This window comes from Cervus elaphus, chromosome 23 (genome assembly GCF_910594005.1).
Source record: "Cervus elaphus chromosome 23, mCerEla1.1, whole genome shotgun sequence".
Taxonomy (NCBI): domain Eukaryota; kingdom Metazoa; phylum Chordata; class Mammalia; order Artiodactyla; family Cervidae; genus Cervus; species Cervus elaphus.
The window spans coordinates 58,252,806-58,268,169 of record NC_057837.1 but is presented as its reverse complement, the minus strand read 5'-3'; the positions used below and the strand labels follow the sequence as shown (position 1 = coordinate 58,268,169).

The 15,364-nt window shown below is 50.5% G+C and overlaps 1 protein-coding gene across 1 annotated transcript; it reads left to right on the top strand.

Annotated features, from left to right (window-relative positions):
- The first annotated feature begins 4,058 nt into the window (after positions 1-4,058).
- On the top strand, positions 4,059-10,236 carry PCK1 (phosphoenolpyruvate carboxykinase 1). The gene is made up of 10 exons (XM_043884642.1): positions 4,059-4,205; positions 4,368-4,632; positions 5,498-5,679; positions 6,412-6,615; positions 6,725-6,912; positions 7,146-7,308; positions 7,925-8,149; positions 8,238-8,369; positions 8,774-8,869; positions 9,197-10,236. Exons 2-10 carry the CDS (start codon positions 4,409-4,411, stop codon positions 9,649-9,651), a joined length of 1,869 nt encoding a protein of 622 aa, XP_043740577.1. The 5' UTR covers positions 4,059-4,205; positions 4,368-4,408; the 3' UTR covers positions 9,652-10,236.
- Positions 10,237-15,364: the final 5,128 nt, after the last annotated feature.

The window sequence follows — 15,364 nt, the reverse complement described above, 5'->3', positions numbered from 1 at the left end:
TTCTGTTGTAATTTTATTGGCCTCAAGGTAACCAGGAAAATGCCAACATATGTCAGTCAAACTGTCCTCAAAATCCTCTGGGAGATTCCGCCCAAGTTCATGGCTTTGCTTTTCATTGCTTTCTGGAATGCTGTCATTCCCCACCCTTCGCCTCACCTGCTCACACCTGTCATCCTCGTCCTGCCTTGGTTTCCAAGTTGCCCTCCTGACGGCTCCGTCCACACAGGCAACTGAAACCTTTTCTTTTCTTTTTTAATTAGAAGATAATTGCTTTACAATGTTGTGTTGGCTTCTGTTGTACAACAACATGAATCAGCCATAATTTTATATATATATATCTCCTCCCCCTCCCATCTCACCCTTCTAGGTTGTCATAGAGCACCAGGCTCTATGTTATATAGCATATATATAGCATATATATATATACACATACATATATAGGCTCCCTATGTTATATAACAACTTCCCGCTACTTATCTATTTTGCACATGAGAAAGGTTTTTCATGATAAAGGCTTTTCAGTGGGCTTTCCAGGTGGCGCTAGTGGTAAAGATTCTGCCTGCTAGTGTAGGAGATGCAAGAAACTTGGGTTCCATCCTTGGGTCAGGAAGATCCCCTGGAGAAGGAAATGGCAACCCACTCCAGTTTTCTTGCCTAAGAAATCCCATGGACAGAGGAACTGGCAGGTTACAGTCCATGAGGCCACAAAGAGTTGGACACGACTGAGCACAAATTACATAAAGGCTTTTCAAAATCTTGCTTCCTCACTCCTCAGAACCCTGGGGTCAGCCAGCTACAGCTTAGGACAACAACAAAAAAATGTGTGTGTGACCTCAAGGAGATGTAGTGAAACTGCTTTTTTTTTTTTTCAGTGTCTGATTTTTCTCCTTTCAACAAAGCAGTTTTGTGTCTGGGCTCAACGTTTAAGATGCTTTCTAAAAGAAGAGAAACTTTGTACCTTAGGATATGTTTAAACAGCCCCAGGAAAGCTGAGGGGTCCCTGTGGTGTTTGCAAATGTAGAAACGACAAATGCAGCTCACACAGTGGGCCGGGCAGAGGTAGCCCCCACCCTCCCTGGCCACCTAGGAACAGAGGTAGCCCCCACCGTCCCTGGCCACCTAGGAATGTATTAAAAAATCCACGAGGCGGGTGTGACTGAGCGTCCTCAGGGAGTCCAGCAGCAGAACAACAGCAGAGCTGCCACTGCAGGCCCCCATGGCCGGTACTCAGTTCTGAGACTTACTTACAACTCAGTGTTAGTCGCTCAGTCATGTCCGATACTGTGCAACCCCATGGACTACATATAGCCTGCCAGGCTCCTCTGTCCATGGAATTCTCCAGGTAAGAATACTGGTGTGAGTAGCCATTCCCTTCTCCATTGGATATTCCTGGACCAGGGACTGAACCCAGGCCTCCGGCATTACAGGCAGCTTCTTTACCATCTGAACTTCCTGGGAAGCCCATTTACAATGAAGCCCATGGGTAAATGGGGAAGACACAATGTCACCAGTCAGTCCTTTGAAAACTTGGCTCAGTGAGTCCCCTCCGGGGCAGGGAGTCTCCGAGAACAGGGACAGACTTGGGCCCGAGTCAGCATCAACAGAGGGCATCAAGTGGGGCAGCGGGAGGTAAGCCTCAGATCTGCTCCATCTCGGTCTCTGAGCTGGGGTGTTTTTAAAGGGGAAGAGCAAAGAAACAGGGATTAACCATTGTTTTGTGACATTTCTTAATTGTACTTTCAGGGGTCAGGATTCTCTTATTTATGACTCTCTAGCCAGGTGATCTGTGGCTCAGGGGTCTGTGAGCTCACCTGGCCTTAGAGAAACAACCCAAGTTTGTACGTTAGTGATGAGACCTACAGCAGCAACCTCAGTGCATTAGTGAAGTTCTGACAACAATGGTCTTAGTCATCTAACTCGGGTTGATTAGTGCTCAGTTAGCACAACATGGAGTTCTGACGGGACAAGAACAGGATTGAGGTCAGAGGAAGGGGGCAGTTTGGGTAGAGAGATTAATCATAAACTCAGTAAGGGAACATGGTTTTGGGGGGCTCGGTTTCACCATTACAGTTTTTAACAGCAAACTGGGAATCTCTACTCACTTGAGGAAATCAGCCACCTGGGTGTGAATGTGTGTGCTGCGTATTTACCCAAAGGTTGTGCCTTTGAATGGCTAATTTCACTGATGTCAGATTCTCAGAAAGTGTCCCCAGCAACAGAGTGTTTGGAGTGTTACGTTTTGGTGGAAATTAGACGGGACACACTTCTGTTTGGCTGACAGCATTGTTATGAATGAATTTCGGTGACCATTTAGGCAAATGATTTTAAACTAAACAGAAACATCTCCTGTTGTACTTACACTGAAAGATTCAATTGGCTGAATTAAAAGTCTGAATAAATGAACTTGCTTGTACCCTTTTAAAAATCTCTCCTTCTGCCCTCACAGCAACTACTGATTTACACTTTCACAGTAAATTAGTTTGTGTTGTAGAATTTTATATGATGGAAATCATAAAAATGTTTACATTTTAAAAATTGTACTTTCCCTCAATGCTGCATAATTATTTCATGATTCATAATTCATAGCTTCATTCTTTTTATAGCCATGTACTATCCTGTATAGATGCCCCACAGTTTCCTTACCCACTTAATGGACATTCGGCTTGTTTCCAGTTTTGGCTTTTACAAACAAAGCCTTATGTTACACACACACACACAAAATCTGAATAAATGAAACATAGCAATGGGTTGGTAATTTTGGTGGAAGTTGGTGACGTGTGTACACTCAGCACGGTGGTGGGAGTGAAGTCCCATAGGATGGTCCTCAGAGAACTCCTGGTTTGAGATTGTTGTTCCCAATGCCTTGTGATTGTCACAGCTCCTCACAGACACAGTCACGGAGCCATCTCGGCTCACACTCCACTGACCTCCTCCAGTGAGAGGACGCCCACTGAGCTGGGGGGCTGGCTGCTGGCGGTTGGGGCCTGGCCCTGTTCTCCTGACTTCTCACCTAGTGTTCTTGAAATGCTAGCCAGTAGCTCCATAGCTCATTAAATTGGACTGATGTTCTGATGGCTTGCAAAGCAAATTTTTTTACAGCTGTTATAAAGGTCTCATTGCTCAAGTGTAATCGAGCAAAACTGCCAAGCCCCCTCCACTCCCTGGACGCTGGGATTTGCAAGGGCAACAAAAAGTGTACAGTTGACTCCAGAAATAACTGCACCCAGCCCAGAACTCCTGGGACAATACGTGGAAGGTTCCAGGAGGGGCAAAGTTCCCTTACAAGGGATAGTCCGGAGCTCGGCAGCTCGTGTTCCAGTCCCTCTCTGCAACCCACCAGCCTGGGGTTGGGGAGTAGTCGCCAGATCCCTGATGCCTCAGCGTCCTTGTCTGTACACTGGGGGGCTTGTGGACTCCACTTAGGGTCAAGGAGTTAGTCGGTGCAGAGCATTGTTGTAAGTGCTCTTACATTCAGCACCTACTGAGCGCCAGAAGCTGTGCATACAGAGAGGAATAAAATAGACAGAGATCCTTGCCCTTGTGGAATTTATACTTGGGGTGGGGGCAGGGGGCACACCATGGACACTCTATAAGGTTAATAGACCCTAATTAGGTCAGACAGTTGCCAATAAGCCAGGCACCATCCCACATTTGGGGGTGTTCTTCCCGTGGGCCTTTGCCCGTGGGGTGACACCTCACCACTGCCGCATTCTGCCAACCAGCAGCCATCTGTACACAAGATGCGCTGCCAAAACCCCTGAGTTCCCCACGAGCCTCTGCACCTTCCCACCCTTCCCTTCAACAGGAGGGCATGTGTTTTGCATCTTCAGGGGGACTGGGGCAGAGCTCCATCAGTCAGAAGTTGTATAAGGGCCTGTCATGGCTGGTCCAGGGGCCGTAGGCCACATGGCACTCATTAACGACTGTCTGTTCAATGATTATCTGCCTGGGTTTATTGTGGTGAGCCAGTCCAAAGCATAACTGATCGTGGCCGTGATCCAAAGACCAGCCCCTGACGTCAGAGTCGAGCCTCTCTGGGTGTGGCTGAGGGGCCGGGCCTCTCTCTTTCTTGGAATTTAAAGGCCAGGAAGTTCTGCCTCCACACCCCAAACAGGGCCTTCCCACTGGGAACGCACGCTCACCCGCGGGAAGAGCCTTGCAAGAGACCCTTGGGCCTCTGACCTGATCGTCCAAAGAGAAGAAAGGTAGACAGAGCCTGTTCACATACGTTTCTAACAAACTTCAACACTAATAGGAACTGGTTTTCTTTTTCCTCCCAGCCACGACGGTGACCCCAACAAAGTGTGCGGAGTTGAGGGCATCCGTGGTTGTCTTTATTCATGAAGCCTGTGCTTTTTCTATTGCAGGGAACCTCAGCATCCGTGCCCCCCAGCCCAGCTCTGCAGAGATGCCTCCCCAGCTCTCAGATGGCCTCAACTACTCAGCCAAAATCGTCCAGGGCTCCCTGGACAGCCTGCCCCAGGCCGTGAGGGAGTTCGTGGAGAGCAGCGCCAAGCTGTGCCGGCCCGACCAAGTCCACATCTGCGATGGCTCCGAGGAGGAGAACCAGCAGCTGCTGAGCCACATGGAGGAGGAGGGTGTGATCAAGAGGCTGAAGAAGTATGACAACTGGTGAGCACAGCTCTGCCCCCGGTATTCGGCCTTTCTCTCTACCCAGGGCGCAGGTGGAATGAGGAGGACGTGGGCCTCAGCAGAGCCAAGGTGGGGCTGTGTGGTTTGCAGACTCTTGAAAAACTTAGTAAAAGAGCCAGAACCATGTAGACTTAATTTTATGATGTTTGCAGAGCAGCCCAAGTCATCAATGCAGGGGCACATGCAAACTCTCTTTGCAAACCAGGTCCCCAGTTGAAAGGAAGGTCCGACAATCCCTGTCCTAAAACACTAACTCCTGGTCTAGTGAGTGTCCTTCTGACCACGTCCCAGTGGATGTGGCTGTGTCCACATTGATGGAGCATCCTTAGTGCCCGTGGTACCTGCCAGGTGTGGGAAGAACATGATGATGAGAAAACTGGCCCCTTCCTGAATGGTCCATGGCTGAGGGAACCTAGGGAGGAGATGCCATGCAGAATACCAGCACTTCTCTAATCCCCACCTGTGTATTTTCAATTTTTATTTACTTATTTATTTTCAGCTGTGCTGGGTCTTCGTTGCTGCAAGGGCTTTTCTTTAGTTGCAGAGAGCGGGGGCAACTTTCTGGTTGCGGTGCCAGGGCTTCTCATTGTGGTGGCTTCTCTTGTTGCAGAGCACGGGCTCTAGAGTGTGGGGGCTTCAGTAGTTGCGGCTCCCAGACTCTTACACACAGGCTCAGGCTCAACAGTTGTGGTGAAAGGGCTTAGCTGCTCCATGGCATGTGGGATCTTCCCAGATCAGAAATTGAACCTGTGTCCCTTGCATTGCAAGGCAGATTCTTTACCACCAAGCCACTAGGGAAGCCCCTAATCTCTGTATTTTAATTTTTTTTTTTTTTTTTTTGCAGCTGGTTGGCTCTCACAGACCCCAGGGATGTGGCCAGAATTGAAAGCAAGACGGTCATCATCACTCGAGAGCAAAGAGATACGGTGCCCATCCCCAAAACCGGCCTCAGCCAGCTGGGCCGCTGGATGTCCGAGGAGGATTTTGAGAAAGCGTTCAACATCCGATTTCCAGGGTGCATGAAAGGTGAGTGAAACATTTATTTGACTGGGTACAATATCAGCAAACCTTTTATTATCATCTCTATCCTACCGGTAATTGTCTCAGGAACTCCCATTGCTCAGAGAGTCATAAGTTCCACATAAGAATTGGCCACATGTTGAAAATGTACATCTCAGTTCTGGTTTTATAGACTGCCTTCGATGGCCAGGAAAACAATTTCTATGCTTGTGGATTTAAGATAGCTTGGTGGAACCCAGCTGCACATTTATGAAAACTTAATTTTGCTGTCATGGCCACCTTTTCATTTGGTGTTGTTGAGTCACTAAGTTGTGTTCTACTTTTTGTAACCCCATGGACTTCAGCATGCCAGGCTCCTCTGTCCTCCACTGTCTTCTGGGCTTTGCTCAAATTCTTGTCCATTGAGTTGGTATGCCATCCAGCCATCTCATCCTCTGCCACCCCTTTCTACTTTTGTCCTCAATCTTTCCTGTGTCTTTTTCAATGAGTCGGTTCTTCACATCAGGTGGCCAGAGTATTAGAGCTTCAGCATCAGTCCTTCCAATGAGTATTCAGGGTTGATTTCCTTTAGGATTGACTGGAGTAATCTCCTTGTAGTCCACAGGACTCATCTAATCAAGGGGCTGGTGGCAAGCAAGATGTGACGTTGTTGGAGGGGGATCATGAGAAGGGTCATGACTGGCGGTTGTCTGTGAGTCTGGGGTTGTTTCTCACCAGCTCCCACCTCCCGGCCCACAGGTCGTACCATGTACGTCATCCCGTTCAGCATGGGGCCCCTGGGCTCTCCTCTGTCCAAGATTGGCATCGAGCTGACAGACTCACCCTACGTGGTGACCAGCATGCGCATCATGACGAGGATGGGCACTGCCGTCCTGGAAGCGCTGGGGGACGGCGAGTTCGTCAAGTGCCTCCACTCCGTGGGGTGCCCTTTGCCTTTAAAAAGTAAGCACATTATTTCAAAATCAAAAGCCGGAATTAAAAAAAGAAAAAGCTTACCCTTAAACTCCGCTGGGGACCTGGCACACTCATGTGGGCGTGTCCTCCTGCACAGAGCCTTTGGTTAACAACTGGGCCTGTAACCCCGAGCTCACACTCATCGCCCACCTGCCCGACCGCCGAGAAATCATCTCCTTTGGGAGTGGGTACGGCGGGAACTCGCTCCTTGGGAAGAAGTGCTTTGCCCTCAGGATGGCCAGCCGGCTGGCCAAGGAGGAGGGGTGGCTGGCAGAGCACATGCTGGTAAGACGCAGGGAATTCTAAATGTGTGCAGCCGAGGGTCGGGCAGAGGAGGGGAAGTGGCAGACCCCTACTGCATTAGCATTCCTATTAGGCATCAGCGTTTCAGTGCTCCAAGGACATTGGGAATTCCATCAGTAATGATGAATGGCTTCCAGGCCCCCTCCTAGACTAGGGCGTGGACCTCTAGGGCAGAAAGGAACCAAGTGCTTCAGGAGAAACCTTGTCTCCAACAGATTCTGGGCATCACCAACCCCAAGGGCCAGAAGAAGTACTTCGCGGCTGCGTTTCCCAGCGCCTGTGGGAAGACCAACCTGGCCATGATGAACCCTACCCTCCCAGGATGGAAAGTAGAGTGTGTGGGTGATGATATCGCCTGGATGAAATTTGACCAACAAGGTGACTCTTTTAGGCCCAGGTGTTGATGATAATCATTGGACCTTAGTGAACTTTTGGGTTTAAACATGCCAAATCCTCCCAAGTCCACAGTGTCCGGATTTTTTAATTCAGTTAGTTCTTGCAAAAGCACGGACATATGTATTCCATCAGCTTTCTTTAATCTCATATCCAATCTGGATTGAAATGGGACCTTCTATTACTGTTTGTTTACATTTTGTCTAGTTGCTAAGTCATGTCCGATTCTTTGCAACATGGACTGTAGCCCACCAGGCTCCTCTGTCCATGGGATTTCCCAGGCAAGGATACTGGAGTGGGTTGCCATTTCCTTTGCCAGAGGATCTTCCTGACCCAGGGATCGAACCCACATCTCCTGCATTGACAGGCAGATTCTTTACCACTGAGCTACCTAGGTTGGTTAAAATAGTTTGATGGGAAACTCGTGAGAAACAGTCAAAGTTGATTAATAATGCTGGCATGAGACAAGAGAAAGAGATTCTGGGGAGAAGGGAAAAAGTACAAAGACTTGAGAATTTGGTGCAGAAATTAACCTGGCAAGATATAAGATGATATGCTTTCCTTGGTACTCACTTCCACTCCTTGATTTAAAACTTGCCAGGTAACTTGCGGGCCATCAACCCAGAGAATGGGTTTTTTGGTGTCGCTCCGGGAACCTCTATAAGGACAAACCCCAATGCCATCAAGACCATCCAGAAGAATACCATCTTCACCAATGTGGCCGAGACCAGTGATGGGGGTGTTTACTGGGAAGGCATTGACCAGCCACTGGCCTCAGGCATCAAGCTCATTTCCTGGAAGGGCAAGGAGTGGGACCCCAAAGATGGTAAGCCCCCCAGGAGGCCTGGAGCCCCAGCCCTTGGGTGTGTGTGCTGGGCCAGACGCTCAGGCCCCGTCTTCCCTTGCTGCTGTAGGGGAGCCTTGCGCCCACCCCAACTCGCGGTTCTGCACTCCGGCCAGCCAGTGCCCCATCATTGACCCTGACTGGGAGTCTCCAGAGGGCGTGCCCATTGAGGGCATCATCTTCGGAGGGCGTCGGCCTGTTGGTGAGGCTCCCGGGCCCTTGGGCTGGGACACGGGTGTGTCACTCTGGGGGGATGTGTCACTACAAGGGCTCACGTTCCGTGACCTGGTTGGAGGGAGTCAGGGATACGGAGCTTCCTTTCACAAATGACAGGGTAATGAGCAAGCTCGGGCATAGAACTTAGTCTCTGGCCACTAGAACTCCTGGGTCCTCATCCCAGGGATGTGGCTCCCAGTCTGACTTCGGCCACGTGGCCCCCTGCCGTGACTCTGATGTGGCAGGCCTGCCCTTTGCTCTGGAGCTGCAGCATCAGCCCCTTTAGAAGAGAGACGACACACAGCACATCTTTCCACCTGGGAGACGACATCGCGGCCGAGGGGGCTGGGGGTCAAATCCTCTAAGGAGCGTTTCTTTCTCCTGCTAAAGGCGTCCCTCTGGTCTATGAGGCTCTCAGCTGGCAGCACGGCGTGTTTGTGGGGGCGGCCATGAGATCCGAGGCCACGGCAGCGGCGGAGTACAAGGGTGAGTCTGGCCAAGATCCGGGGCCGCCAAGAAGGGACAGTGACATCTCTGTCTCCGTGTTTCTCTGTCTCTCTATTTTTCGGTCACTCTGCTTCTCTGTCTCTTTCTCTCTCTGTCTCTCTCTGTTTCTCTATCTCTGTGTCTCTCTGCTCTTTCTGTCTCTGTATCTCTGTCTCTTAGTTGCCCCTCTGTCTCTTTATCTCTCTGTCTCCCCGTGTCTCTCTCTGTATATGCAGAGAGGTACAGAAAGCCAGGCAGCCATGTCAACAGTAAATGTGCCCGTAGTCCTGTGAGGCTTCACTTACCCACAGAGTCCCCTGTTAACAGGCAAAATCATCATGCACGACCCGTTTGCCATGCGCCCCTTCTTCGGCTACAACTTCGGCCAGTACCTGGCGCACTGGCTCAGCATGGCCCAGCGCCCTGCAGCCAAGTTGCCCAAGATCTTCCACGTCAACTGGTTCCGAAAGGACAAGGCTGGCAGGTTCCTCTGGCCCGGCTTCGGCGAGAACTCCCGGGTGCTGGAGTGGATGTTCAACCGCGTGGGCGGGCAAGGCGGCGCCCAGCTCACGCCCATCGGCTACATCCCTGATGAGGGTGCCCTGGACCTGCAGGGCCTGGGGGATGTTGACGTGAAGGAGCTCTTCCACATCTCCAAGGAGTTCTGGGAGGAGGAGGTGGAAGAAATACAGAAGTACCTGGAGGAGCAGGTGAATGCCGATCTCCCCCCGGAGATCAAGAATGAGGTCCTGGCCCTGAAGCAGAGAATCAGCCAGATGTAACCAGGTTCGCCTGACCGTCCGCCTCCAGTCCATACAACGCACCAGGAACAGGAGACATGGTGCTTCCTGAATTCTCACCGCCTGCAGCACCGCAATGACCGCACCCAGGGGCTGATTGAAAGACACACCTTAATTTTTCAGATAAGACCATATAGCAGACTGAAGCTAGTCACTAATGAGGTTGGGGAGGGAAATAGCAGGCTCCAGGAAATAGCAAACATTCATGATACAATGCACCTTTGTTCAACTTAGGGACACTCAAGCAGACAGTCTTCTTTGTCTTTTCCCTTTAGCTGTATCAGTTAGCCAGAATGCACAGAAAAAGACACTTGAGCTGTATATATGTGTGTGTGCACATGCGTGTGTTTTTGTGTACTGTTGTCTAAAACGTATTTAATGACTTTGGAAAAATCTTGGGCAAGATTACCTACTAGTTGTTGCTAGAATGCGATGTTGCTTTCTTATTAATATGTGTGTTTAAATTATTTTTATATACTATGGTTCCTTACCTTTACATAATTTCAACATTTTCCCCTAACACTTCTTGGAAAAAAAAAATCACAAAATAAACTTTTATAGAAAAGATGAATTTGCTTGCCTGATTTTTCTTATCTGAACAGCCAAGAAGAGGGGACTCTGATGAAACCTTCTGTGATAGAATCCCCTTCAAAGAACGTGGGGCTACCCTGGTGGAGGGGGGTGAGCTGGGGGATGGAGGGAGCCAGATGGGGAGGTGTGAGCAGAGAGACTGTCATCCAGAGGTGACACGGCACGATGCTTTGGGTTGTCTGAATTAACTTGAAGCCGTCGATCAGTGCCCTTGAACATCCACAAACCTTTAAATTGTGGGTCTTGGGTAAGTGGAACAGGAGAGTTTAAAGCATGCTTTTTGACAAAACCCTGGGTCTGGGGGCTCGGTCTTTCACAAGAATTATATCATGGCCAATTTCACAGACTTTTGTCAATAAATTCTCTTTTGAGCAACTCTTTTCTTCACTGTCATCCACTGGGGAGGAGAGTAGAGACAGAAACATCCTTCAGAAGAAAACAGAAAAAGGCATTGATGGAGCACCTTCTGTATACAGGGCATCATGCCTTTGATGGGCTCAAGGTGGGCTGCCTTGTACCCTCCTCTGGTCCCTCTGTCCTTGGTGTTTATTGGGGACCCCAGCAGTTTGAACAGATCACACGCTGGACCGGGCACATGCATTCAATAGATGCACAGGGCTTTCTCTAGCTGCTGGTCTCCTTTCTGGGCCAGCTCTCCTGCTCAGCACACACCAGGAAGTCAGTTCTCCTCAGCTCTGCTCGCTTCCACAGCTTATAAACTCACCGTCCCCTTAAAGTCCTGTGCTGCTTCTGGGATCCATGTGGATGGGCAAGCTGAGATCCACCCGATGTTATAGGTGGGGAAACCGAGGCCAGGTGGGTCCTTCAGGGCTGCCAAAGGGTAGCCAGAGTTTTCTTCCCCTTTAAGGAGCTGAGAGCCGATGGGGCTCTGCCGACAAAGTGTCCTGTTCTGATAGCAAAACCACTGACAGCGAAAAATCATTTAACTGAATTAAGCGCTATCTGTTGTATTAATTTAAATCAGTGGCTTTCAGACTTGTTTCTTCCTTTTCGCTACAGAACCCATGCTTGACAGATATTCTGACTAAAAAACCCAGCTTCTAAGGGAGACAGAACAGGAGGCTGCCCACATGAGGCTGGGCAGGTGTTGGGACCCAGGCCTCCTGTTTTCCTTTTTTCTACTCTTTGGGAGCCTCTAAGGAAGTTTCTTGGACCCCTGAGAGGAACTTTCAGGATATAGCTGGGGCACTGTTTTTAAAATGCAGACCCGGGACTTTGGTGTCCTATTCAACTTTCAGGATATAGCTGGGGCACTGTTTTTAAAATGCAGACCCCGGACTTTGGCGTCCTATTCTAGGCTCTCGGAGGCTTCATCTCTTTTCAAGCAAAGCTGTCTACCTCACAGTTCCCTGCGCACAGCATCACCCTCCCAGAAAGCAGACTCACACAGGACTGTGTTGCCACCTGACCCAGGAAGCCAGGGAGATAGCCTGGAGGAGGTGTCTTAAACAGAATAAGAATTTTCAGGGAACCAAAAGGACTCAGCTCTCGCCATTGGTGCCCAAGTCGGTTTCCCCAAACCTAGCCGGCTGTGCTTCACCCACCTCCAAGTCCTAGTTTCTGTGCTGGGCCCACAATAATAGGGACACTAGGACCTTGATGGCTGAGGTTCTATCGTTGAGCCTGAGCTGTCAAGCGAAGGCAAAAAGGCAGCTAAGGCCAAGGCCATTCGCAGGTGATCAGACTGAGGCCTTGAGAGTGGCCCTTTGCTCAGGGTGGGGGTGAGAATGAGAAGTCAGGCTCCTGGTTCCTGATCAGCCCTCCCCACAGTACACATGAGTCCAAACCAACAGAGGTACTGACGTCCTCTACTGGAGTCCAGTGTAGCAGCTGCCCCCTGACCTCCATGGGTTCCCGGAGCCCTGCTGGGGTCTGGGTTAAAGACCAGAATACAGTGGATACACAGCACATATTGCACCAGGACAACAAACTTGTCCCTGTGTTCACCTGGGCATCTGAGGGGAATCCAGGGGAGTGGGGGGTGGTGGTGAGGAGGGGGCTCTTGGGGATCTTCTCCCTTCTCTCCTTCGGCCCGCCCTAACCCAGAGCCTCTGGTCGGCCGCCCCCCACCTCTGGGCCACACAACACGTACCTTCCGGGGTTCTAAGGCCACAGGCATGGGCTCTGGAGGCTCCTGGGGCTGTGCCCCGCCAGGGCGGTGACCCCTGCCTTGTCCTCACCGTCAGCGATTGCAGCAAGAGGGACTGGGTTCCGTCATGTATGGGAAAGGGCCGGCTGCCTGCCCCCGGTCTCCTGCCCCCTTCCTTCCTTGAGGGTAGTAAACACTGGTGACCTTGGACACCTCCCAGCTCTGCCTTTGACCAGCAGTGTCACCTGAAGTGACACCCAGACCTGCAGCGTGGCATAGTAATAATGCCCCTGCTAGAGTCCAAGGAGCATGACATGAGCAGGCCAGCTCTGCACAGGTTCTGGGACTCGGAGGGTCTGGGTGTGAGTCACTACCCCCCCTCCCTGTAGCAGGGTATCCTCAGGTGATGACGCACAGCTCTGGAAACCTCAGTTTCCTCATCTGTATAATGGGCTCCACTCCACTCTGGGCTGACATTCAATACAATGGGACTGGAAGTGAAAAGCTGAAACCCAACCCCCACCCCCATATGGGCTGATGGGGAGCTCCTGCCCCAGCTCCCGGACTGGCCCCAAATCACCCATCCCAGGTCCTCCCCCAGGACCCCCAGACCTTCCCACACAGCGGGGGGCAGGGGGGGGTGGCACTCCCAAATCTGATCTCTGGCTTATCTCTGGGTGGTCATTACTCCCACTGGTTTTTAAGTATTTTGAACATAACTCCTGTCCTAGCCCCACCCCAATGTTCTGATGCTACACAACCACCCCCCAACTCAGAACTCTGATGAAGACCATAAAACTCGGCAGGAGGAGAAGAAACCCTCAAGAAAACCTTGAGTCCACTGACCTCATCACAGTGCAATGAGATCCAGTTTCCTCCAAGGGGAAAACTGGGGGCTTGAGAAGGAGACAAGGTTCAGAGGGAGTAAAATATTACAAAGTGGGTTTTTCTGCCTTTTGGAAATTTTGCCTTGCATTTTCTTGCATGGGAAGCTGAACACAGTGGGACCCCTGGGAGGTGCTCTACATGGGTTCTTGTTAAGTATCACCTCCCAGGATCACAGCACAGGGCAGGATGGCTGTGGTTCTGATTATCACACAGCTGCTCTCAGGCACTGTGTTCTCTCTGCCCTAGCCCAGAGGTTTCTCTGATGCTGCAGAGCTGGGATTCAGGGCTGCCATGGAGGAACAGCAGACGTCACTGGCCCACAGTGACACCATGGTGGGGCCCAGAACACACAGGCCTGGCTGACACCTGCCACATCTTTCACTGACGTATTTGTTCCTGGGGACCTGGTTGTCTGACACCTGCTCAGCACTGCGTGGCCCCCTGGTAACAGGGTATGTAAATGTGTGAATATTCGCACACCAGACCTGCCAGCCCAACGGCAGAACCTTTCTCCAGGCGAAGCCATTTTCAGCAAAATATGCTGTAAATATTTGTTCAGCTCAGGAAAATGACTTTAATTGCATAATTAAACTCGACGTATATGCTGATTCCAGACAGGATGGCTGGGAGAAGCCGAGGCCACATCTGTCCCTTTGCGTTTGTTGAAGAGAGGGGCAAACGGCTTGTTTGTGGAAATATTGCTCTGGTCCCCGTCTTTCCTCTGTGCAATGAGGGTTTGGAGAAAAGTCAGAAAGGATGGAGGAAGGGGCTTAGTGGCTTCTGGAAAGAGGAGAAAGGGGAACATTTCCCCAAATCAGAGAAGCAGAGCAATGGGACCCCACCTCTCAGACAGGATTTGCACTGTGTATTGAAAATGTTCTAAGCACATCCTACCTTCCTTGGGTAACTGGTAACTTAAGCAAATGATCAATACACTAGACTGAATGAAGAAGAAAACATTAAATCCCAGTGGTTAACTAAACCCAGCATTCCTCACTAAAGTAAGCATATAAACATAAACCCTGAATGGAAGGAGCTAGCCACAAAAGACACATACGTTGTGTGGTTCCATTGATGTGAAATGTCCAGAATAGGCAGATCCACAGAGATAGGAATTACATTTGTGGTTTCCAGGGGTCAGGGGTCAGGGAGAAAGATTGGGGAGAAATCACTAATGGACGCAGGGTTTCTTTGGGGGCTGATGAAACTATTCTAAAATTGGATTGTGGTGAAGGTTGCGCAATCCTGTGGATATATTCTAATAAAAGCTAATAAATTTTACATTGTAAGTGGGTGAATTTGATGGCATGTGAATTAAAGCTCCATGAAGTGATTGAAACAAAGAACAAATACAATAAAAACAAAAGCCTGGCCTTGTGTTAGAAACCAATCATCTGCCAAGGCTCTGAGATGAAGGCCTGGTTTGCCATGTCACAAAGGGAGATAACAGCGGGGCAGCCAGGAAAGGGAATGTGGCCAGGGTGGAGGCAGCCTCTTGGGCTTCTCTCCTGGAGAGCATCAGGAGGATTCAGAGAAATGGAAAAGGGATGGGCTGATTCATTATGGGATTCAGTGCCATTTAATGCCTGGCCTGGTTTCAGATGATCATGAGCACCCTAAAAGTCATCACAGCAACTGGCAGAGGAGAAACATACCAGCAGCCTGCAGAACTCCTAGAGGCCAGCAGGTGGCAGAACTGAGACCTCAAATTCCAGGTGTCAGGGGTCCTCAGCAGAGGGAAGGATCCCTGAGTTTGGAGGCCATGGGTCCCAGCCCCCTCTGACAGTGGATCTGAATCTCTCACAGTGGAAGAGGGGCTCATGTCACCCCACAGGGGAGGGCGACACTCTGGTGCCCTGGACCCAGAAGCTCCAGTCCCGGCAGGAGGGCCCTCAGCCCTCCCCGGGAGCAGAAGAAGCCTGTGGAATGGACTAACCGTAGGTGCCGGGTGCAGTGCAAATGCTTCCTCTCTGAGCCTGGGTTTCCCCAGCTCTACAAGACTGCCCTGTCTTGCCCCCAGAAAGTCTCTCCCCCTCCAACCTGCCACTCCTGGGACGCCCCCTTGCTCCCTGTCTGTTCCACTGCCCCTCCTGTATTGCTGAGGTC

Excerpts from the sequence above, each read along its gene's own strand:
- PCK1 (XM_043884642.1), top strand. The coding sequence starts at position 4,409 with ATGCCTCCCCAGCTCTCAGATGGCCTCAACTACTCAGCCAAAATCGTC. Across the intron at positions 5,680-6,411 it reads ATTTCCAGGGTGCATGAAAG|GTCGTACCATGTACGTCATC; the intron begins GTGAGTGAAACA and ends CCCGGCCCACAG. Across the intron at positions 6,616-6,724 it reads GTGCCCTTTGCCTTTAAAAA|AGCCTTTGGTTAACAACTGG; the intron begins GTAAGCACATTA and ends CCTCCTGCACAG.